Source organism: Esox lucius, chromosome 17 (assembly GCF_011004845.1).
Source record: "Esox lucius isolate fEsoLuc1 chromosome 17, fEsoLuc1.pri, whole genome shotgun sequence".
NCBI classification, from domain to species: Eukaryota; Metazoa; Chordata; class Actinopteri; order Esociformes; family Esocidae; genus Esox; species Esox lucius.
The window spans coordinates 31,485,050-31,507,830 of NC_047585.1; the positions used below are offsets into that span (position 1 = coordinate 31,485,050).

At 42.9% G+C, this 22,781-nt stretch overlaps 3 protein-coding genes across 4 annotated transcripts in view; all 3 read right to left on the reverse strand.

Moving 5' to 3' along the window:
• Positions 1-583, reverse strand: part of LOC105016946 (solute carrier family 11 member 2) — a 50,902-nt gene extending 50,319 nt beyond the window's left edge. The window contains exon 1 of one of the 2 annotated variants that reach the window (XM_034287477.1): positions 343-583. The gene's annotated coding sequence lies outside the window, so the exon portion shown is untranslated. The remainder of the gene's footprint in view (positions 1-342) is intronic. The other variant, XM_010881147.5, reaches the window with a different exon arrangement.
• Positions 584-6,204: 5,621 nt separating this feature from the next.
• si:ch211-159e12.5 lies at positions 6,205-13,626 on the reverse strand. Its single transcript, XM_034287427.1, has 4 exons — positions 13,437-13,626; positions 13,082-13,185; positions 8,268-11,419; positions 6,205-7,256 (listed from the first exon to the last, which is right to left on the reverse strand). Exons 2-4 carry the CDS (start codon positions 13,156-13,158, stop codon positions 6,205-6,207), a joined length of 4,281 nt encoding a protein of 1,426 aa, XP_034143318.1. The 5' UTR covers positions 13,159-13,185; positions 13,437-13,626.
• A 3,614-nt stretch (positions 13,627-17,240) lies between these two features.
• eef1akmt3 (EEF1A lysine methyltransferase 3) lies at positions 17,241-20,969 on the reverse strand. Its single transcript, XM_010881145.3, has 3 exons — positions 20,690-20,969; positions 20,422-20,533; positions 17,241-19,482 (listed from the first exon to the last, which is right to left on the reverse strand). Exons 1-3 carry the CDS (start codon positions 20,867-20,869, stop codon positions 19,085-19,087), a joined length of 690 nt encoding a protein of 229 aa, XP_010879447.2. The 5' UTR covers positions 20,870-20,969; the 3' UTR covers positions 17,241-19,084.
• Between the last annotated feature and the right edge of the window lie 1,812 nt (positions 20,970-22,781).

Sequence of the window (22,781 nt, forward strand, 5' to 3'; positions counted from 1 at the left end):
CGTGGGGTAACAGTATGTGTAGTGAATATGAAAGAGTTCGTTTCAGCGTGGTGAGGATGAGATAGCTAACTCGGTGTACTCACTCGCATACGTAACTCAACTGCTGAAGTACAGTAAATGTAGCCTTAACTTAGATTATAACTACATTATAACAGATACAACGGCAGTCACATTTGCTAGCTTCCTATGAACTTGACATCGTACAATGCTTACTTACTAGCCAGCTATGTACTGAAGATTACTTTGACCTATCTACCTAGGTATAGCATAGCAAGCTAACATTTTAGATTACATCTTGTAAGAGAAAGAAATCACTGGAATAAACAGAAATAGTCGTCTTACCTGGATGTAGCTTATACTATATGCAAAAAGCGTGGTAACTTGGTTTCATTGCGTTAAATAATACATAAATAAACTGACATAACATTGGGACATTGATTACTAGACAGCAGTTCAGTGACACACCGACACTACACGCCCACATGCCCTGACTCTTCCTGCTTGAAAGACCGCCTACTGCCCGCCACTCCAACTGAAATAAAGCATATCAAAATCATAAAAACACGAAGATTAAATATCATTATTGTAATGTATGTATTTCTTTACCTAATGTTATTATATATTTTTTTGTATTTGTAAAGATGGGCACGAATGAAGACGCAACGGTAGGTTTAAAGAAAACGTTTAATTTGGGTAACGTTCCTGCTTCAGGGTTGCCAGATTTTATGTACAGTATACTACCCAATCACATGCGGCCTCCACAAACTACCAATCAAAAACTATTTTTACTATTCAACCCTACCAGTAAATGGACCCGCCCAAGTCGGCCCTATATGGGTCCTTCTCGCCCGCACATCGTCATAAAAAAAAGACTAAATTTGTGCAAGAAACCTGCCCATTTGGCAACATTATCCTGATCAGTCTCGCTGCTTAACCCGGCATAACCTGCATCAACCAATATTTGCGTAACACGCCATCAACTGTTTCATCCGTTTTAGCCGTTTCATGCGTTGATATATCAAGCATCAGCAACAAAGGTTTCGAGATTCAACTGTTTCAAGGTTTGGCATTTGTCTTTGTAACTGGTGTAAGATATAAATAACTACTTGCATAAACAATAATCTTACATTAAAATAAATGAATAATATTTTTTTCTTTTTTTTGTAACAAATTAATTCACAATGCTTTTTGACTTAAACATACACTGTACAATTGTAGATTCGGTTGTGGTTGTATATAAGGGGTCTGAATACTTTTCTTAAGTATTTTGTGTTACTGTAAATAAAAAACAATAAATATAGATAATGCAATTTATTAATATTATTATTACTGAAGTATCATATCACCCAGTCCTGAGGGATAATAAGCCTGGAGGATCTTGTTTAAAAAAGAAAGATTTCCAAGTTACTGATCCTAAGCTTGTTCTCATACTTTTTCTTTTTTAGACTGAAACCCCCCTACTATTGTCAATCCTCTGGAAGAGAATATAGAACTATTTACAATGTAGAATTAATAGAAATGGTTAACAACAGTATTTTCCAACTTTGGTATATCAAAATAAAACAATGTAAGACAACACTTTCTGAGTTTTTGCCTTTTCCAGGGCATCCGTTTCCCTGAGTAGGGCTTGCCACCTCTGCTCAACCATAATGTTCAGCCTCTCTTGCTCCAGGCGGCAGGCCCTGGCCTGTTCCAGTTCCGCCTCAGCCTAATGCTGGGCTACAACAGTCTGGCAGACCTTCTCCTCAATTTCAAAAAGGTTTTTGGCCAGCTCAGTGTTGCTGTTGTCCCAGGAAGTTTTTCTGCCTGCTTTCTCACTTCTGCTTCTGCCAGCTCCTTCTTAAGGTGGTCACAGGAAGTATTTTTGTCAGTCCACTCTTTATCCAAGATGTCTCCGGACATCTTACCTTTAATTTCAGCTGTGAGCTGGTCAAACTAAATCCACTTCGCCCACCACTCCTTCCGTTTTGGCCACATTGGTCATGTTCTCCTGCCACAGTTGGTCACAAGTGGTCTTAACGGTCTCCAAATCGAGTTTAGCCCTGTCCGGGTTGTTCACCAGCATAGTCTTTTGTCCCATAATTTTTGCCAGCTCAGTTCTTTTCTGGTCGTGGGCAGTCTTCTCCTTTTACAGAGGTCCGGCTAGCTTAGTGGTCCCACGGTTGTCATGTTCCAATCTGGCCATGACATTGTCAGTTTCCTTTTTCAGCTTTGATGCTGACATCTCTATTGTGGCTCTCCCTTGACAAGGTTGTGTGAGCCCCAGTGACACTTGCTGTACTGGTAGTGCCACTACTCCTGTATGAAGGAAAACACAGAAAACACGTGAGAAACACTTAAGAAACAAAAGAGAATACAGAGAATGGTCAGGATCATGAATGGTCATAAATGAGCATGCTGTACATAATTTAATCAGCAACAAAGTAGGGCACCATAATATAATCCCTGCTCAAAAATAGTGAACTGTGTAGGGAATAGGGGTTTCACTGGATTATATGTTTTGTTGATGATGCACCCAACAGTGTGTTGCTGGGGGGGTAGTCTGTTTAGAGGTCTCCAAGATGTCCAGGTTCAGTCCCTCTGTCATGGGGGTCTCAGGTGGTCCTCCTACATCCGGAGTGTCAACATACCACAGACCTGTAGGAGAAGAAATATCACAACATGACCAGAGTAAAGATTGTAGGAGACTTGTGAAGTATGTTAGAAGTATGTTAAGTCAGTTTGAATGATTTTGATATACAGTCCTGTGCTGTTGACAATGTACTTACTGAGTGTTGTTTGGGGGTAATCAGCATGCAGGACTTTAACATAGTGTGCTGGTTTACCCTATTTATTACGTAGGAGTTAGGTCTTGAAAGGTTTTCTCTGGTAAAAGTAGTAAAGTGCTATTTGGATTTGCAGAAGTAGAAGAAAAAGATTGTCCTGCCCTCTGACCTCTTTCATCTTTATGGCAACAAAAGGAGAAATAGAAATGTATTTGTATTTGACTATAACAAAGTTCTGTGGTTCACTATCTTGTGAAATGTAAATTGTGTAAATCAGTGTTTCCCAATCCTGGTCCTCTGGACCCCAAGGGTTGCACATTTTGGTTTTTACCCTAGCACTCAAACACCTGTTTCAAATGTTGTCCTACCACTTACACACTTGATTGACATAAACAATCTATCATCAAGCGTTAATTTGAATCAGATGTATGAGTGCAATGTTAAAAATATGTACCCGTTGGGGACCCAGGACCAGGATTGGGAAACACTTGTGCAAATGATGAATTAGCTTTCGGTCCCCTGCTTAAATTGAATATAGTTCGGTCAGCAACATAACACTTTTTAGAACACACATAGCCATGCCCATAGTTTGGGGGAAACCAGTTCGTCCCATAAATGGCTATTAAAGCATTCCTTATTTACCCATGATTTAACTGAGCAGAAGAATTCAGAGACTTGGGGTCAGTTTCAAAGACATTAAGCCTAGTCTAGGACTAAAAACATATGCTATTGAACTTTTTATTTTGTCCTAAACTAGATGTAATCTGTGTCTGTGAAACTGGCCCTTGGTGTATTAGCCTCTGTATTCAAGCTCACAATGGAAAAAAATACCTTAGGGATGGTGATGGTTCTTGTTCAAAAAAATCATACAATGACATACAAAAACTCATACAATAATAGTGCCATTACTATAAAAAAAAGTATATATTCTCAGTCAGGGGAGGGTGAAGAACAATGCACACCTTTTATTTTTTCAAATTTTCAATGGAGAACAATACACACCTTTTATTTTATTTCAAAATTGCAGATATAGAAATTTGACTGAACATTTGCATATCAGTAGCAATGCCAGAATCAGGGCCTGGATCAACTTTGTCTAAAAAATATACAATAAGCAGTACCCAAGAGATTAGTCTTATTCATCACAGATATTGTTTACAGAGGCGGCCTTGCCCTAATGGCCATTTGTGTGATAGGGTGACTTGCTTCCCAACTCTAAAGTAATCAAATGAAAGATTAGATCTATGATTGGTGTTAGGGTAAGGATGGTTACCCATTTATTCAGCATCTATTCAACCAGGAAGATGTCTGTTCAATGTAAATAGCTCCGTTGGTATGGCTTAAGGTAGAGACAAGCACTACCCCTGCTCAAATGTCCTCCAACCCGTTTATAATGTAAGCACCACGCTGGATGCATCAAATCCCATAATGTCTGCCTCAGGGATAGATCTGCCCCCAAAATGTATTTCCACAAAATGAAAATGCAATCTCTGTGATATATGCATGAATAGTTCATTAAATAATTCAGACACCTAGACCTAATTAATCATTGTGTCATTGTTGTGTCACATGAATCATTAAACTAATGTAATGAGAACCCAGAATTGGCTTTATAGTCAAATAACGATGCGGACAGCAAAAAATATAGCAGAAGTCTCTCACAGTCCAAGACTAGAATTAGAACAGAGACATGGAAACACACAGTACTAGAGCCATGATTATATTTATCTCTTCCACCACATGTAACTCAAGCTATACAATCTCATGTATACACTCACCTAAAGGATTATTAGGAACACCTGGTCAATTTCCCATTAATGCAATTATCTAATCAACCAATCACATGGCAGCTGCTTCAATGCATTTAGGGGTGTGGTCCTGGTCAAGACAATCTCCTGAACTTCAAACTGAATGTCAGAATGGGAACGAAAGGTGATTTTAGCAATTTTGAGCGTGGCATGGTTGTTGGTGCCAGACGGGCCGGTCTGAGTATTTCACGATCTCCTCAGTTACAGGGATTTTCACGCACAACCATTTCTAGAGTTTACAAAGAATGGTGTGAAAAGGGAAAAACATCCAGTATGCGGCAGTCCTGTGGGTGAAAATGCCTTGTTGATGCTAGAGGTCAGAGGAGAATGGGCCGACTGATTCAAGCTGATAAAAGAGCAACTTTGACTGAAATGCAGCAAAGCATTTGTGCAGCCACAACACGCACAACCTTGAGGCGGATGGGCTACAACAGCAGAAGATCTCACCGGGTACCACTCATCTCCACTACAAATAGGTTGTTTGTTTCTGACCATGTCCATCCCTTTATGACCACCATGTACCCATCCTCTGATGGCTACTTCCAGCAGGATAATGCACCATGTCACAAAGCTCGAATCATTTCAAATTGGTGTCTTGAACATGACAATGAGTTCACTGTACTGAAATGGCCTCCACAGTCACCAGATCTCAACCCAATAGAGCATCTTTGGGATGTGGTGGAACGGGAGCTTTGTGCCCTGGATGTGCATCCCACAAATCTCCATCAACTGCAAGATGCTATCCTATCAATATGGGCCAACATTTCTAAAGAATGCTTTCAGCACCTTGTTGAATCAATGCCACGTAGAATTAAGGCAGTTCTGAAGGCGAAAGGGGGTCAAACATAGTATTAGTATGGTGTTCCTAATAATCCTTTAGGTGAGTGTATATCAGCTCATTTTATGTCAACACTTTACAGCAAAACAAAACTGGAAGGCAGGCAGAAAATATAGTCACACTGCATACAGCCACAAATACATTTCCTTTGTAGAATTGATATTATTATAAGCGTGTATTTACAGTTATTATTTTAATGTATTTTTTTTGTTTTTTAATTATTTCTATGTTTCTATGCATCGCATCCTGGTCTAGCTGATGTACAGTAAGTAATAAAAGCCAAATCAGGAAGAATACATTACCTAAAGAGGAGGTTCATAGGTTCATTTATTAAATTATGATTTATTATACATTACAATTACTCAATCATAAAAAAATTTGGACTAAGTCAAAAAGGCATAAAACTACATGCACATCTCTAAGACAAAAATCTCACAACATGAATATTAATGGGAAAACTAGATCCATTCCCAAACACAGCAAATAGACATGACCCTCGGTAAATACTTTGGCAATAACTATGCTCTTCAATCTAACAAATCTGGAAGATGACCTTAAAAAATTAAGATATGTTTTTATATGTATTTACTACTATTAAAAGTATTGTATGCCTATAAAAAGTAAAATCCCACACAAAAAGTCTCAATATAAGGCTCTGAAGGGAATTAAAATGTTAGGTAATACTAAATGTTATTTTAAGTTCAAGTTCATCTATTGATAAAATACCATATCACTTGTTGACTTAGCTATTGACTTCACTGACAGGGAACATCCCACTCACAGGACTCCCCGATTAGGGATGATTCAAATGATGGTCACCCATACCACCACCAGCCTCTTCAGATGCCATAACACCAAACAAACCTCTGTTCTCCGTTCCTTCCAAGTTTCTCACTCCGTCAGACTTCTCACACTCTACCGTTCCCTCCACTTGCTGTGTTGTCGCCTGTATCTCAGACCAAGATCCCTCATTTTGAGGCTCCGCTGTGGATCTCAGCTCCCTGTCTCCCTCGTCCTGCCCCTCCACTACGACGTATCTCTTAGGCCCCACGGTGCAGCTCCATTCCTGTCCAGCAGTAACACAGTGCCCTATGTTGGGGTTGGGCTCCTCCTCCTCACTGATGATGTCAGCTTCATAATCGGTCTCCTCCTCAGTCTCTGTCTCCTCCTCAGACTCTCCATCTGCCCCCATGATCACAGTGTCTCCTGAGCCGTGGCTGTCTGTACTGCTGCAGGACAGTGTGTCATCTTCAGCGGGCCCGCTGGGCTCCTTCTCGCTGCTTCTTTCACCACGTGTTGACGTTACCAACATGTCTAGATCCCTTTCCGCCTCCATGTCTTCTGCTACTTCCAGAGGGCTTCCCCTAGAGCTGGACACGTTCTCTTCTCTTCTCTGAGACATCTCCCCTAAACCCAAATCAAGGTCATCTAGGGCAGCATCGTCCGAAGCAACACTCTCTGGACCCCACGGCTCACAACCCTCCTCCTCATTCTCTGAATCAGGCGCTGTATGCTTACGGATGCATTTCACTGCATCCCAGAGGGCCTTTGGGTATCGGGGTTCCTCTATATATGTGGTGGGTGTGGTGAACGCGGACAAGACAGGGGTAAAAGCCTTGCCTACTATCTCTGGACTCTTTGCTCTAGAGGAGGGGTCTGGAAGGGGAGGAGATCTTGAGGGGGAGAGTGAGTGAGTTGGAGGGGGAGAACTGGAGGGGGAAAGATGGATTGGGGGAGGGGGAGAAATGGAGGGGGAGAGCTGGGCTGTGTAAGGGGGAGGAGAACTGGAGCGGGAGTGGGGGATTGAGGGAGGTGGAGGAGGAGAACTACAGGAGGAGAGTGGGACTAAGGAAAGGGTAGGAGGAGAATCAGAGGAGGAGAGTTGGTTTGAAGGAGAAGGAGAATTGGAGGGGGAGAAGGGGAAGGAAGGAGGGGGAGAAGGAGAACTGGAGGAGGAGAGGGAGACTGAAGGAGTGGGATGAGGAAAACTGGAGGGGGAGAGGGGGACTGAAGGAGGGGGAGGAGAACTGGAGGGGGAAAGGGGGACTGAAGGAGGGGGAGGAGAACTGGAGGGGGAGAGGGGGACTGAAGGAGGGGGAGGAGAACTGGAGGGGGAGAGGGGGACTGAAGGAGGGGGAGGAGAACTGGAGGGGGAGATGGGGACTGAAGGAGGGGGAGGAGAACTGGAGGGGGAGAGGGGGACTAAGGGAGTGGGAGAAGGAGAACTGGAGGGGGAGAGGGGAACTGAGGGAGGGGGAGAAGGAGAACTGGAGGAGGAGAGGGAGACTGAAGGAGTGGGATGAGGAAAACTGGAGGGGGAGAGGGGGACTGAAGGAGGGGGAGGAGAACTGGAGGGGGAGAGGGGGACTGAAGGAGGGGGAGGAGAACTGGAGGGGGAGAGGGGGACTGAAGGAGGGGGAGGAGAACTGGAGGGGGAGAGGGGGACTAAGGGAGTGTGAGAAGGAGAAGTAGAAGTGGGGTGCTGGACTAAGGAAGAGAGAGGAGGTAAACTAGAGGTGGAGTGTGGGACAGGGGAAGGAGTTGGAGAACTGGAGGGGGAGAACGGAACTGAGGGAGGGGGAGCAGGGGAACTAGAGGTGGGGTGCTGGACTGAGGAAGAGGGAGGAGGAGAACTGCAGGGGGAGTGGGGAACAGAGGGAGGAGGCGGAGGAGGTGGAGAACAGGAGGGGGAGAGGGACACTGATGGAGAGGGAGGAGAACTGGAGGAGGAGTGGGGGACAGGGGGAGGAGGCGGAGAACTAGATGGAGTGAGGGAGACTGAGGGATGCAGGGAACTGGAGGGGGAGAGGGAGACTGAGGGAGGAGGAGAGCTGGAGGAGGAGAGAGGAGTAGAACTTGAGGGGGAGTGGGGAACCGAAGGAGAAGGGGTACTGGAGGTGGAGGGGGGCACAGAAGTGGAGGGAGGAGGAGAACTCGAAGGGGAGTGGGGGCCTGAGGGAGGAGGAGTACTGGAGGAGGAGGGGTGGGCTGAGTGAGAGGGAGGGGGAGAGGGTAATCGGGACAAGGAATCTGAAAGTTCAGGTGTACAGGAAGCAGGGAAAACGGGTACATTTCCATCTGAGGGATAGAGTGGAAATTCATCAGAGAGAGAGGAGGACTCAGTGCCAGGATGTGGAGATAAAGAAATGAACTGGGAGGGTGAAGTTAACAAGAGATGAGATGGAGAGGAGGGTCTGGAATTATTCAGGGACACAGCATCTGTAGATGAATGTGAGGGAGGATTGGAGAAACTCAGAGGTAAGTTGGGGCAACATGAGATGGGTGGGAAAAAAACATCACCAAATTGGCCAGCTTCATGCCAGGGATCAAATGGGAGCTTGTTTTCACTATCTCTGTCTGGCATAACCTTTACGTCCAACAAGCAGTTACTGGAGTTCTCCACAGAGACATCACATATCTGTCCCCTCTGCTCCATCTTGGACTCTTCGAGCATGTCTGTTGAAGACTGGTCATATGAAAGAACGTCACTGTCAATAACAGAAACATCCTCTTCGGTCTCAGGTGACGGCTCTGACACTTGCTCCTCCGGAGTATCTTCATCCTTCTCATCTTTTGTCAGCTGTTTCATCTCATTATTTTCTGTTTTATCCAGAACACAAGAGCTCTGAAACGGGATCCCCAAAATCCTCTCAGCACGCTCCTCCAAGGTCTCACTCTCAGGGACTGAAGTTGAGGAAGATAGTGATTCAGCGAGTTGGTTGGTCTCCTCTGACTGCTGAGGTATGTCTGTTTCACTGACAGATGTGTGAGAGGAAATATGATGCTCTTCATCCACCTTCTCCTGTAGATATAGCTCTTCAAAACTAGTCACAGACTCCTTCATATCTAACAGGGAGCAAATCGGGGCTGATTTATCAATGGTCTGATCAGGTGTAGGTGTAGTATCATCCTGGATTTCTTTATCTGTTTCCATGGGGTTGATAGGGGGGCTGGGGTCAGGCTCAGTTTGTTCACTAGGAGTTGGTGAGCACAAATACTGGACATGTTCTATTTTAGGAGGAAAAATGAACTCCACTCTGACTACAACACAAGTCGCATCGATGACCAGCAGACCACTGCTACTGTCAGACTCTGTGTCCCTCTTGAGCTCTAGTTGCCTCACTTCAACATTGTGGGGATGAGTTCTAACATCATGTCTATTTTCTGTACAATCATTATCCAGATTCTTAATCAGCTCACCCTCGCAGGTCAAGTAGGAAGGTGAAGGATTTTCACTCTTGACTCTGCCTGTGGAACTGGGTTCCCTCCATAAGGGGTACTTGGCTGACACAGGAGCCAGTGTCTGCATCTCTTTTCTCCTGGACACAGGTGACAAAGCTTTAACACTGGTGCCTTCTGGCAAGACAACTTCACTGTCCGTCGTATTGGGCAGGCGGTGTATGTCTGTTTCCTCCCCTTGAAGCTTAGGTCTTCTTCGAATGGCCCTTAGAAGCTCCTCCCTGTGTGCTGCTATCTGCTCACTCCCCTTCCACTCTAGTGCCCCCTTCAGGTTAGGTTTGTTATTGCAGTTCCTTACAGAGGCGGGGGTCTGGGTTGTAACCCTAGAATCAGGCTGGAGGAATTGCACCGCTGAATCCACTTCGTCTGCAAGCTCGGGCGAATCTTTACTAGCATCAGGCTCCTCTACGTTTTGAGATGCCCTGCCTAACTCGCTGTTTGACACAGCGGTCAGAGGCGACGTGGTGAAGAGTGGCAGGGAAAGGGGTTTATGTGGTTCCTCAGGAGAACTTGACAGCCCTGCTACTCCACCCATGCGAGACACCAAGCAAAATATGGTCTCCCGGCCTCTCCTTTTCTTAAGACTGACCTCTCTTTCTGTGTTGGTACTGTGGGAGTCCGTCTCACTGAGTGCGACCGCCTGAGGCTGTTCCAGGCACTGTTGCGGTGGTGAAAGGCTATGAGACTGGACTGGCGTGTTCTGTGGATGGGCCGAAGAGCCAGTCCACTGACCAGTTACAGCCCGTCCCGTCTGCCTGTGGCCTCCAGGATCAGACCAGGTCCTCTGTTTCCACTCTTCATTTATGAACTCACCTGCCCCTCCCCTTTCCCTGGGAAAGTCTAGTACAGAGTAGTCTTTCTTCCTTGGTGTAGGCAGTGTACTGTATGTGTGTCTGCTGGCTCCCCAGTCCCAAGTGGCATACGCTGAAGCCATTGCTTCTTTAGCGGTGTATTTCTCATCACGTTGCGTTGCGGGTGAAATGCTGTGTGGGGTGTTATAAGGCGGAGGTGGAATGTAGCCTGGCGGTTGACTAAACCCCCTCTTCTGGTAGCGGGACTCGTTCTCCTTGGTGTCGGACGGGTATGTTTTATCAGGGGTCACTAACTGAGACCCCCGGTGAGACACGGCCGGCTGTGTGTCCCTCCTCTCCCAACGTCCCCACTCTCTCGGCTGACAAGGCACTCCGGTTAGGTGGGCTGCGCCTGTTCTTGGTTCCGCTCCACCTCTGTGGCCCCATGGCACTCTCTCCGGGAGTCGGTCAGTGTCTTGTGACCCGTGGGCTACACCCCACAGACCTGCCTCCAGGCGCCTCTTCCTCGGGAGGGAGTGACTGTAACGTGCTGCCCAGGCCTCCAGCTCCCGGTAACTACTGTTGCTCAGACTCCTCTTGGCTGGCTCTCTTCTGTAGTGGACAGGACTCCAGGGCTCCCACCTTGCCTGCCACCCCTCCCTCTGCCTCCTCCTCTCACTCTCCCTGTCCCTCTCCCTGTCCCTGGCTGCAGCTCTGTGAACCTCTCCCACCAGCCATTCTCTCTCTCTCCTCTCCTGCGCCTGGTAGTCCCTCAGACCCTGGAGCTGTTGGGCCTGGCTTTCAAGAGCAAAGGGGAAATGAGGGGCAGATAGATCTTGATCAGTCCAATTAGTGTAATCCTGTAGGACCCCTCCAGTCCTAGAGCCTGGTACCGTCCAACAGCTGGGCTCCCTTCCCTGGTCTTGCCTCTCACAGATGTATGGATGAACATCTGCAGCCCGATGCTTGTCCTGATACCTGTGGAAATAGGAGTCTGGATGAAAAGCAAAACATGGAGATGATAACCAACCCCCCCCCCCCCCCTTACATAGCATTGCAAAGTTCCCCACCAAGAAGTAAATACATTAGTGATCCAAGTTTACTTCTTGTAAATATTAGTCTATTTTGGTGTAAATACAAACTACATGATTTCCATTATCTTTGTACAGTACCATCTGTTGCAGGGAGTTTTCCTCTGTTTATGATTATAAAGATTGCTCAGCTTAAGAAAATTCTGCTTTTGCTTCTGTGTGCCAACAAAGAGAGATGAAAACCAATGCACAGTTCTTTCTATAATCCCTCTTGCCTGAGGGAGGCGAAGAGATATCACACTGTGGGTTTGCTCTCAATCCACCTTCACTTTCAAAAAGGAAAACATTGAGCTGAAACATTGAGCTGACCAGAAGCCCCCCACCTTTCATTTTTTGGTCAGTAAATCAGTATGACAACCTATGGGTTTTGTATGTCACATGACAAAGGTGCCCTGGAAGGCATCTGGGAGGCACTGCTGCCTACTGCATGTTTAGGAAACTCTGCCTGTGAGGTAGCAATGCCTTCTTCTGCATCATCAATTCAAATATCAAAAATAAGAACCATAACCCTGACCATAACAAGCTTAATTATTTTATTTTTTTTGATTGGTTTATTTGCAACATATAATAGTGAAGATTCAGTTAAATGTGTATAATAACTGTAGACACAAAGAAATCAAGAGGGGGTGACGAGCTTGATCCAAGTCTGTTGGACATCTTTACGTTTAAGACATTTACAATGAGTTTGATAGGAGTTTGAAACATTTCCCCCGAACATTATCAAATGGAATGATTAACTGGCACAGGAATTACACGCCCCTCAAACACAGGAAATAGATGGCTGACAACAAGAGAACCTCAGGTGTGAGGGAATTGCTTGTTATAATACCCTCATGGAATCCTGAAATCACAGACTTCTAATTAAGAAAACCCTGAAAATGCAAGTTTTCCCATGTTCCATACTGTCTGAACATAGCATGCCATTCCACTCCCAGGAGCTCTAACTTGAGTTCCGCCAGAGTAGAGGGCACTGGAGGTGCATTGTCATGCCTCATAACAGTCATTGCACAGTGCATAGCAGGTTTGCACTGCATTGGACAAGGCAGCGTGAGCATGGCCCATGCTAAGACAAACAAGACAGCTATTGTGAGTATCACTCTCAGAAGGAGTGAATTCGCATTTCATAGGACTTGCCAATAGTAAGCTAGGCTTAAGAGCCAGAAAAACAGACAGCGATATTAGCAAAGAAATACCACTCAAACAAACTGTAGCACAAAACTCTCATAGTGGGCTTTAATAAATTGCATCCAGGTTGCTAATATGTACTCATATGTTTGTAACAGAGCAGTGCGAATAGTTCTGTTAAGTGCAAGGAAGAGTGAGAAATCTGGGAACTTCAATATGTCATTTGTAGATCCTGAAAGGTTACATTAAATTTGCATATTCAAGGCTCTATATAATCAGTTGAGGAAAGTTGGTATGACCATACTAATCCATAGCATCATATTGTGTTACTGACCAAAAGGTAACTTAGCAGAGTACAGGTATTTGTTTAGGTTTCTCAACTGACAAGCTTTCACAGAGACAGAATCACTTCAAAACAACTTACGCATGTGCAAAGTTTCGTCCAGGAACAGTCCCACATTTGGCATACAGGGGTGGTGGACTCCCAGCCCAGTACTCCATCACACTTCTGAAACCATGGACTGACTTCTGATAACATTGTAGAGGGGAAAAAATACATTTTAATGTTTTATCCCTAATGTAGATGTCTTTTCAAGTTAGCATTTTGAAAAAAAAAAAATCTCACCAAATGAGATTTAGTTAAACTACAGTAACTGCTGATGTAACAGAAATGTGATTTTTATAGGCCAAACCTGCCTAAAAACATTAATGTTTGGATCAAAACAAACAAGTGAGGCAATGTAGAGTTATTAAATAAAGATAAGTCAAGTCTTATTTACCCCATGACTACAGTATCTTTTCACATACCGCTGGTCAGTGCGACTGGCGAAGGTCCGTGCTGTCACAGTATGGTCAGATCCTGTCTACACCAACTGGACAACTGTTATTGGGCCCGTCCTATTGCCGCACACCCTCACTCCCCCGTCACCAGCACAGCTGACATCCTTCTCTCATCCACATCCAACGTTCCCGTCAAAACATAACAGTGAAATTCTTTAATTAAATTTTTTTTTTTTAAAGGCACTCTCCCGGTTGACATCCCCCACTCAGCCACATTCTCTTTTGACTGAGAGTGGAAACATGGACTGTGTCTGTACATACACGCAGAGACCAATATGACACAGCAGTTAAAAAAACAACGGCTGCTCCCAAATGCTTACTTCAGCCTTTTTTAGCTGAAGTCAATTGTTTGAGGCAACAAAAGCTGTCCCATTTATTGGGATCCGTTCGAATTTAAGCCAGATTGAGGATTAGGGACTGTGCACATAAGATTTCAGAATAACACTATAGAAAATTATATCTGGTAGAGTATATGGTCAAAAAGGCTGTTTTTAGGCGCGTCAAAGCACAGAGTTCTTAGATACAGATAGCCATGGTGTTATATTGGACATTTACTGTACTTTACTGTTATTATGAACTGGTCACCAATGTGATTAGAAAAGGAACAAAATAATTTTCCATTACTTCTGTGGTTTCTTGACTGATTTACTGGGTGGTTTCATTCCAATTACAGTCTTTTTGTGTCCCAGTGGGATATTCTTCGGAAAAAGATAATCCACTGATGGGCTGCATTGAAAAGCTATACCCCTGCTCAATACTGCCTTTAGTTTAATGGTTCCAAACAATAATTTTGATTCTCATGTAAAACAGTATTGTGAGAGCCTATGCATAAAAATGTATGTATATTTATTTACAGCTCCAGAAAAAATTAAGAGACCACTGCACCTTTTTCTTTACATTCCAAAAAAGTTGAAAAGGAACGTTTAGAGTGAGGAACAGAAGCTTTCAATTTGCAGTGGTCTCTTAAATTTAACCCTTCTGTTCCTCACTCAAAACCTTCCTTTTCGACTTTTTTGGAAAGGAAAGAAAAAGGTGCAGCGGGCTCTTCATTCTTTCCGGAGCTGTATATGACTGATCATGCAAAAAAACTTTTATTTAAGGATAGTGATCGTATGATCCATTTATCATCACATAGTAGTTTGGCTCCTTTTTAAATCATAATGATTACCAAAATGGCCCTGATCAAAAGTTTACATACCCTTGAATGTTTGGCCTTGTTACAGATGCACAATGTGACACAGACAGGTGAAAATGGCAAATAAAGGTGAATTTCCCATACCTGTGGCTTTTTAAATTGCAATTAGTGTATGTGTATAAATTGTTTGTTAGCTCTCATGTGGATGCACTGAGCAGGCTAGATACTGACCCTTGGGGAGCAGAAAAGAAATGTCCTAAGACCTTGCGTAACAAGGTAATGGAACTTTATAAAGATGGGAAAGGATATGAAAAGAATAAGAAGCCTTCCAAATGCCAGTCAGTATTGTTCAATCACTTATTCAGACGTGGAAAAGTCAGGGATCTCTTGATACCAAGCCAAGGTCAGGTAGACCAAGAAAGATTTCAGCCAAAACTGCCAGAAGAATAGTTGGGGATACAAAGAAAAACCCACAGGTTACTTAAGGAGAAATACAGGCTGCTCTGGAAAAAGACAGTGTGGTTGTTTCAAGGAGCACAATACAATGATACTTGAACAAAAATTTGCTTGATGGTCGAGTTGCCAGAAAGAAGCCTTTACTGCACTGATGTTTTGGGGGAGCCTTGTGAAAATGTATGACAAACTAAATGCAGCATGTTATCAGAAAATACAGAATTATTCTGCACGAAAGCTGCGCATGGGACGCTCTTGGACCTTCCAGCACGACAATGACCCTAAGCACAAGGCCAAGTTGACCCTTGTGTGGTTACAGCAGAAAAAGGTGGTTCTGGTCAGGCTCCTGACCATAATATCATCGAGCCACATTGGGGAGATCTCAAACATGCGGTTCATGCAAGACGACCAACAACTTTGCATGACCTGAAGGCATTTTGCCAAGACGAATGGGCAGCTATACCACCTGCAAGAATGCATAGACAACTATTACAAAAGACTGCACGCTGTCATTGATGCTAAAGGGGGCAATACACAGTATTAAGAACTAAGCGTATGCAGACTTTTTGTCAGTTCATTTTTTTTTTCTTTGTTGCCATGTTTTGTTTTATGATTGTGCCATTCTGTTATGACCTACAGTTGAATGTGAATCCCATAAGAAATAAAATACATTTGTTTTGCCTGCTCACTCATGTTTTCGTTACAAATGCTACATATAGTACCAATTCTCCAAGGGTATGCAAACTTTAGAGCGCATCTATGTGTGTTTGTGTGTGTATATATATACAGTACAGGCCAAAAGTTTGATGAGTCCAAAACTCATTCAATGAGTTTCCTTTATTTTCATGACTACTTACATTGTAGATTCTCACTGAAGGCATCAAAACTATGAATGAACACTTGGAATTATGTAATTAACAAAAAAACATGTCTTGTTTCTTCAAAGTAGCCACCCTTTGCTCTGATTACTGCTTTGCACACTCTTGGCATTCTCTGAACCAGCTTCATGGAATAGTCACATGGAATGCATTTAATTTAACAATGCCATGTTAAAACTTAATTTGTGGAATTTCTTTCCTTTTTAATGTGTTGGGGTGGGTATACAAAATGCCAGAAAATGTTTCTTCAGTGCAGTCACAAAAACCATCAAGCACTGTGATGAAACTGACTCTCATGAGGGCCACCACATAAAAGGAATACACAGAGTTACATCTGCTACAGTTGATATGTTATTTCGATTGACCAGCCTCAGAAATCGGAAATCAGAAATTCACAGAGTTCAAGTAACAGATACATCAGATGTTTGGAGACTGAGTGAATCGGGCCTTTATGGTCAAATTGCTGATAAGAAAGCACTACTGAAGGACCAATAAGAAGAGTCTTGCTTGGTCCTAGAAATATGAAAAATTGACATAATACCAGTGGAAATCTGTCCTTTGGTTTGATGAGTCCAAATTTGAGTGGGTGAACGGATGATCTCTCAATGTGTGGTTCCCACGATGCATGGAGGAGGAGGTATGATGGTCTGGGGTCTTTTGCTGTTGACACTGTCTGTGATTTACTTAGAATTTAAGGCATACTCAACCAGGTTGGCTACCACAGCATTCTGCAGCAATACATAACACCTGGTTTTGCACTCAGTGGACCTATCATTTTTCAACAGGACCATGTCCCAAAACACACCTACAGGATGTGTAAGGGCTATTTGACCAAGGATAGTGATTTTGATGCATCACATGACATGGCCTCCACAATCACCTGACCCCAACCCATTTAAGATGGTTTGGGATGAGTTTGAAATTGAGCCAGCTGCTAGAAAAAACTCCCTCCTTGGGTGGGAGCCTAGGAAGAAACCTAGAGTTGAACCACACTCTGAGGGACGGTCATTCTGGCAGTGCCGGACGACACTACCTTTTAATAGAACATAAATATTTTTGCATGTTCATTTGATCAGCAGGTCAATATAAACAAGTGTTTCCAGAGTCTGTAAATAAAGTCCAGATCACACAAGCGGTTGGACATGGATGACCATGTGGGCCTGTGGGCAGTGACAGCACGAGTCCTCAAGCAACTCAACAGGCAATGTTTTTCTTTTTGGCATGAATGTTTGTTCCATTTTCCTTTTTATTTTATTCAAAGAAAGAAAAACTAAGAGTCCTTGTATTGCTTTTTTTATTTGCATGTTGAGTAAAACATTTTGAAACAACTTTTGACGAGTCACCATTTAGTTTAAAATCTCTAAACCCACATGAGTGCAAGTTTCACCAAAGAGGTGATATGAAGGCACATTATTCCAAATGTCTTTAATAGTTGAGATTTCAGGAAAATAACCATGTCTTTTTCTGAGGAAGGTCATTTGACAGATAGCTCAACTATTAAATAATTTTACATCTGACTGGAAGTGTGCATATTCTTCATTATTTAAGTGAAGGCTAATGTGTGCTAAAAATTTGAAAAAACTTCCAACACTTTTAACACCCTAAACTGCGGTTATTAATTCATATCATATGCCTACACTTTTAAGGTATCTGACTCACCTCTAAAGGCTGGTTTTGCAGAAACAGATTTAGTCTTGATCTAGACTAAAAATATCCAGCTCAATGGGAAAAAAAATCAAGCTCAATTGGAACCTCCATTGACTTTTGAGGTTTTTTTGTCCAGGACTAGGCAAAATCGGTGTCCACGAAACCAGCTTGAAAAGTTAATTCTAAATCCTCTTTCCTCAATGAGCGGAAAATCTGTTGTGATAAGGTGTCGACAATGTCGATGGTCCAATCAAAAATTGACCCCAACACCAAATTCAATTATGGAGCTCTGGAAAGGATTTAACAGATTTTAGCAAACTGGTAATAGTTCATGATAGACAAGGTGTGTATACCCCAAGGTGGGTATATAGTGTGTAGCCTACCTGTGTACACAACACACCACTGCTTACTAACAAACAACTTGTCAGTTTAAGATGATTGATTAGACTCATACGTTCTATTCTGTTGCTGGATGCCTTCTAGTATATTAACTTTTCTAACTGCCACAATCCATCCCAGCCTCCATCTCTTGGTATTGGTTTTACTTCCTTTAGCGGGATTGGTAAAGCCAACTATGCTCACTGTCTGTAGTTTGCGTCATTTTCTCTGAGAGATAAGTTAAATTATATGGGGTTTTCTGTATAAACGTTGTCTTATGTGTTGCGTCTCAAAAAGCTATGTTGTTTTTCAATTAGAAAATGGTTGAAGGCACAGCTGGCATTGTAAAGTAATGCATATAATATTTCGTGCTGCACCAGATGTTAATTTTTGTCCAAATCGCACTGGGCATTGTAACAATTTAGATCTATATCAATGTTAGTCAAAAGGTTATTAAAAACACAATGAGTGCTGGTTACTGGTGTGGGGACCCTGTGGACCACTGGTGGAGAGCAGATGGTGAAAACAGATAGGGATCTGTTGCTTTTGTCAGGTTAGCCACAGCACTGGGAGAGATGGAGGGAGGACAGCCGGGCTCTCTTTCTTTGAAACTCTTCAGCGGAACAAACAGGCTTTTCTTTTGTGAACAAAAAACCCTGTACATCAGCAGAGAACAGGAGAGTGAGGGGATGAAGTACACACAGACGAAGGGAGGGGGACTGGGGGCAAAATCTGTCGATGTTGACTAAAAAAGGTATTTAAGCCTATGGTATAAACAATATATTCAAAGTAATTAAACCCCTTTTGCTTTTTCTGCCCCCTAAAGTATATTTTAATCTGTTACTAGATCGTCCAAACATTCATACCTATTTTGGGTACACTTTCTTTGGTATCCAGCATCTGCGCAGCAAAATGTTGTGTGTAAATATTTGTCTTTTTCTCCCTGATCTTAATAACCCATAAGGATGCACTGTATGTGTTCTGGCAATAGTCATGTAATTTTTCTCAGGAAGGATGTGTAGAGGGATCCCTCTAGACTGACAGTCAGTCAGGCACCGTGTTGGTCTTTTCCAAGTCCAATTGGGTCTCGTTCCTGTCACTGCTTCCCCCTCAGAACAGCACGGTAGATGTTAATGTTCTGCGTGGGGTCACAGTGCACCAGCTCTACATGAAATCTCTGAGGCAGAGTGTCTCTGTAGAAGCCAGGTGTCCCGTGCTCTCCTCTCATCTTGGAAGACAGGTACACCATGGCCCCGCCCTGACACAGGTGAACAAGTGTGTCCATCAGGAGGGGATAGGTCTCAGCGAGGTACACAATGTCTGCACCCAGCACCAGGTCCCAGTCTGAGGGAAAGCTATGCTGGTCCTGGCCCCATGAGAGAGGAAGGACAGAGGGAGTGACAGAAGGCCAGCCAAACGACGGCATGTTCGCAGAGAGGTTGCTTTGTAGTTGTGGGACAGCGAGCGGGAGGTCCGTCAAGGTCACATACGCTCCTGTAACAGTGAGAAATAAGAAGTAAATACCCCATTTGGTAAAGTCTGAGAAATGCACTGGAGGACGAGTCATGTGCAGTTATTTAAACAGTAAGATTCCTTCTTTAATAGGGCCCACCATTGTACAGGTGTACAAGACTGGCAAACCTGTGTCTGTTTGGTACACTGTTCCCAGGGCAGAGAGTGTATCAATAGGGAACACATGGTTATGATGAGGACATTTTTGTTTGCATTGCCAAACAATACCCAGCACACAGTTTAATCCACAATGTGGGCCTCACCAGTCTCACAAATTGGTATCGAACACAGACAGGTGTGCGTGATTAAAAGCAAGACACAATCCACGACTGATTTAGATTTAAAAGGGGTGATAGCATCAAACAACTGCATACATTCTTGGATACTGCTAGGTGATGCATACACTGCCCATACCGTCACAACCATCAGAAGATGTCCGATATCCCTAGTCAAAAAATGCTTCAGGGTTTTCTATCAGGATTTCGAAGCACCAACATGGATTTCTATTTGAGTTTTCATGCTGGATTTCTTCTTATACAAATTCTATAGGATTCAGATTTTATAGAAACCAGTCTCACAAGAATTCAACTTCAGAAAATCCTCAAGTTGTTTTTGTATAGGTTACTGGCTTAGGCAAACTGTAGTTAAATGTGACAATCTCCATTTCCTATGCAACATTCATACCCTTTTCTGCTAAGTCTCTCTAAAGGCAACAAATGTTATTTACATAACGTGATTTAACCTGAAATCTCTTTCAAGGTGAACACATTAATGTTATAAATGTATGAGGAAATCAGCAACGTTTATGTCTAATTATTGTGACAGTGATGAGAAATAAAATCATTATGCTACTAAAAGAACTATGACTGGTGAACATCTTTAATGACCTCTACTGGGTGGACCAAGGATCAACCAACGTACCCAATCGTGCTGCCAGTATTCCAACAATGCCAGTCCCTGCACCCAACTCGATGATGCGCTTTCCCTCGAAGCTAAGTGAGTTTTCCTCAAAATAGCGGCATAAATGAAGCGCCTATTTAAGAAACAAATGAACAATAAATACTGCGAACATCTCGCTGCAGCCTTTTCAACACAGTACTACATTAAACCCACCACAAAATAATCAAGGGAACTTCATATATCATGTACAAAAATACTACTGCACGATTGATAACAATCGTGAACTTACAGCGTCCCAAACAGGCGCAGCCACGCCGAGGTTCGCGCTGAACACCTGGCTGATCTTTAATTCTTGACCGACAAAAGTGTACACACTATCATCAGAAAATGTATCAGCGAACAAATCGTCGCCAACATGGAGCATTAATTCATCTTGTTCTCCATTTACTTCCATTGTATGCAAACACATGTAAAGACAATGTTAATGTATCCTTAGCCACAGATTGGAAGAAACATGCGCGCCACGGTTTGTAATGGGTACGTTTGTGTTTGCTGATATTTGCAGTTGACGAGCACTTCAATACTGGCGTTTGTGCGAATACGATGGTCTTGTGAAAAGCAACGATGTTTGTTTATTAAACATATGTTAACATGCAGCAATACAATCATATGTATTGAATAACTATTTGTTATGATGCACGTTTTTTTCTCGTCTTTGAGTATGGCGTCGTCTCTGAAATATCGGCACATTGGAACGTGGCATATATTCTTGTCCGGACTGACCCGGAAAATAAAAGAAATATCTCCTTTTAGGTAGTTATTTTATCAATACATAATTAATAAAATAATTATATACAAACACGTATATTAAGGACAATTATATTAAATTGTATTGAGTAAAATCAAAAGATTGTGTTGACCCGGAAGTTTTTTGTCTCAATGCTCTTTCATTTGTTGTGCCACGTTTGCATTGGTGTTGTCACAACACGTTGATGTTGCATGCGTGGTTAAAAAACTGCTTGTACATCTATCTCTGTTCTCTCTTGACAACATTATTTTTTGTGTTTTTGGTACAGACAGTGATTTCTTAATCAACACACTAATGAGCCTTGCCAAATTTTGTATTCATAAATGTAGGTTTCTTCAAACAATACTCTTGCTGATGATTTTTAAGAAATAACTTGATCTATTTAAGCAACCCTTAACGTTTATAGTAAACAAAGGAGCTCATCGTTTTTTGTGTGCCCTAGAAAATATGTCGTAGTCCAGTTCGCTCGTTTATATGTACATATAGATATACAGCTCCGGAAAAAATTAAGCAACCACTGCAACTTTTTCTTTCCTTTCCAAAAAAGTCGAAAAGGAAGGTTTTGAGTGTATATTTATTATATACACTTCTTTTTTCGATTTAAATGTTGTTGTTTTTTTATGATCTGCTGATGTTCTGCTGGTGCTATGTATATCTGATGTAGCGCTTTTTGTTTGTACATTGCACTTTGATAAAAAAAAGAGAGTACTTTAATCAAGTAGTAAAAATTTCTAGCATTACATTGTTAGCTAGCTAGTCCACACAGTTGATAATGATTATCTTAGAAAATACCTATAAATAAAACCTACATTTAAATATATATATATATGCAGTATCTCACAAAAGTGAGTACACCCCTCACATTTTTGAAAATATTTGATTATATTTTTTCATGTGACAACACTGAAGAAATCTGTCAATATTTTGTGTGGCCACCATTATTTTCCAGCACTGCCTTTATTCTTTTGGGCATGGAGTTCACCAGAGCTTCACAGGTTGCCACTGGAGTTCTCTTCCACTCCTCCATGACAACATCCAAGAGCTGGTGGATGATAGAGACCTTGCACTCCTCCACCTTCTATTTGAGGATGCCCCATCGATGCTCAATAGGGTTTAGGTCTGGAGACATGCTTGGCTAGTCAATCACCTTTACCCCCAGCTTCTTTAGCAAGGCAGTGGTCGTCTTGGAGGTGTGTTTGGGGTCGTTATCATGTTGGAATACTGCCCTGCGACCCAGGCTCTGAAGGGAGAGGATCATGCTCTGCTTCAGTATGTCACAGTACATGTTGGCATTCATGATTCCCTCAATGAACTGTAGCTCTCCAGTGCCAGCAGCACTCATGCAGCCCCAGACCATGACTCACCCACCACCATGATTGACTGTAGGCAAGACACACTTGTCTTTGTACTCCTCACCTGGTTTCCGCCACACGCGCTCGACACCATCTGAACCAAATAAGTTTATCTTGGCCTTATCAAACCACAGGATGTGGTTCCAGTAATCCATGTCCCTAGTCTGCTTGTCTTCAGCAAACTGTTTGCGAGCGTTCTTGTGCATCATCTTTAGTAGACA

Excerpts from the sequence above, each read along its gene's own strand:
- eef1akmt3 (XM_010881145.3), bottom strand. The coding sequence starts at position 20,869 with ATGTGTTTGCATACAATGGAAGTAAATGGAGAACAAGATGAATTAATG. Across the intron at positions 20,534-20,689 it reads CTGCGCCTGTTTGGGACGCT|GCGCTTCATTTATGCCGCTA; the intron begins GTAAGTTCACGA and ends TTTCTTAAATAG. Across the intron at positions 19,483-20,421 it reads AATACTGGCAGCACGATTGG|GAGCGTATGTGACCTTGACG; the intron begins GTACGTTGGTTG and ends TCACTGTTACAG.
- si:ch211-159e12.5 (XM_034287427.1), bottom strand. The coding sequence starts at position 13,158 with ATGGAGTACTGGGCTGGGAGTCCACCACCCCTGTATGCCAAATGTGGG. Across the intron at positions 11,420-13,081 it reads GGACGAAACTTTGCACATGC|GTATCAGGACAAGCATCGGG; the intron begins GTAAGTTGTTTT and ends CTATTTCCACAG. Across the intron at positions 7,257-8,267 it reads GGTTCCCCACTCCCCCTCAA|TCCCACTCTCCTCCTGTAGT; the intron begins GTTCTACTCCTC and ends CCCTTTCCTTAG.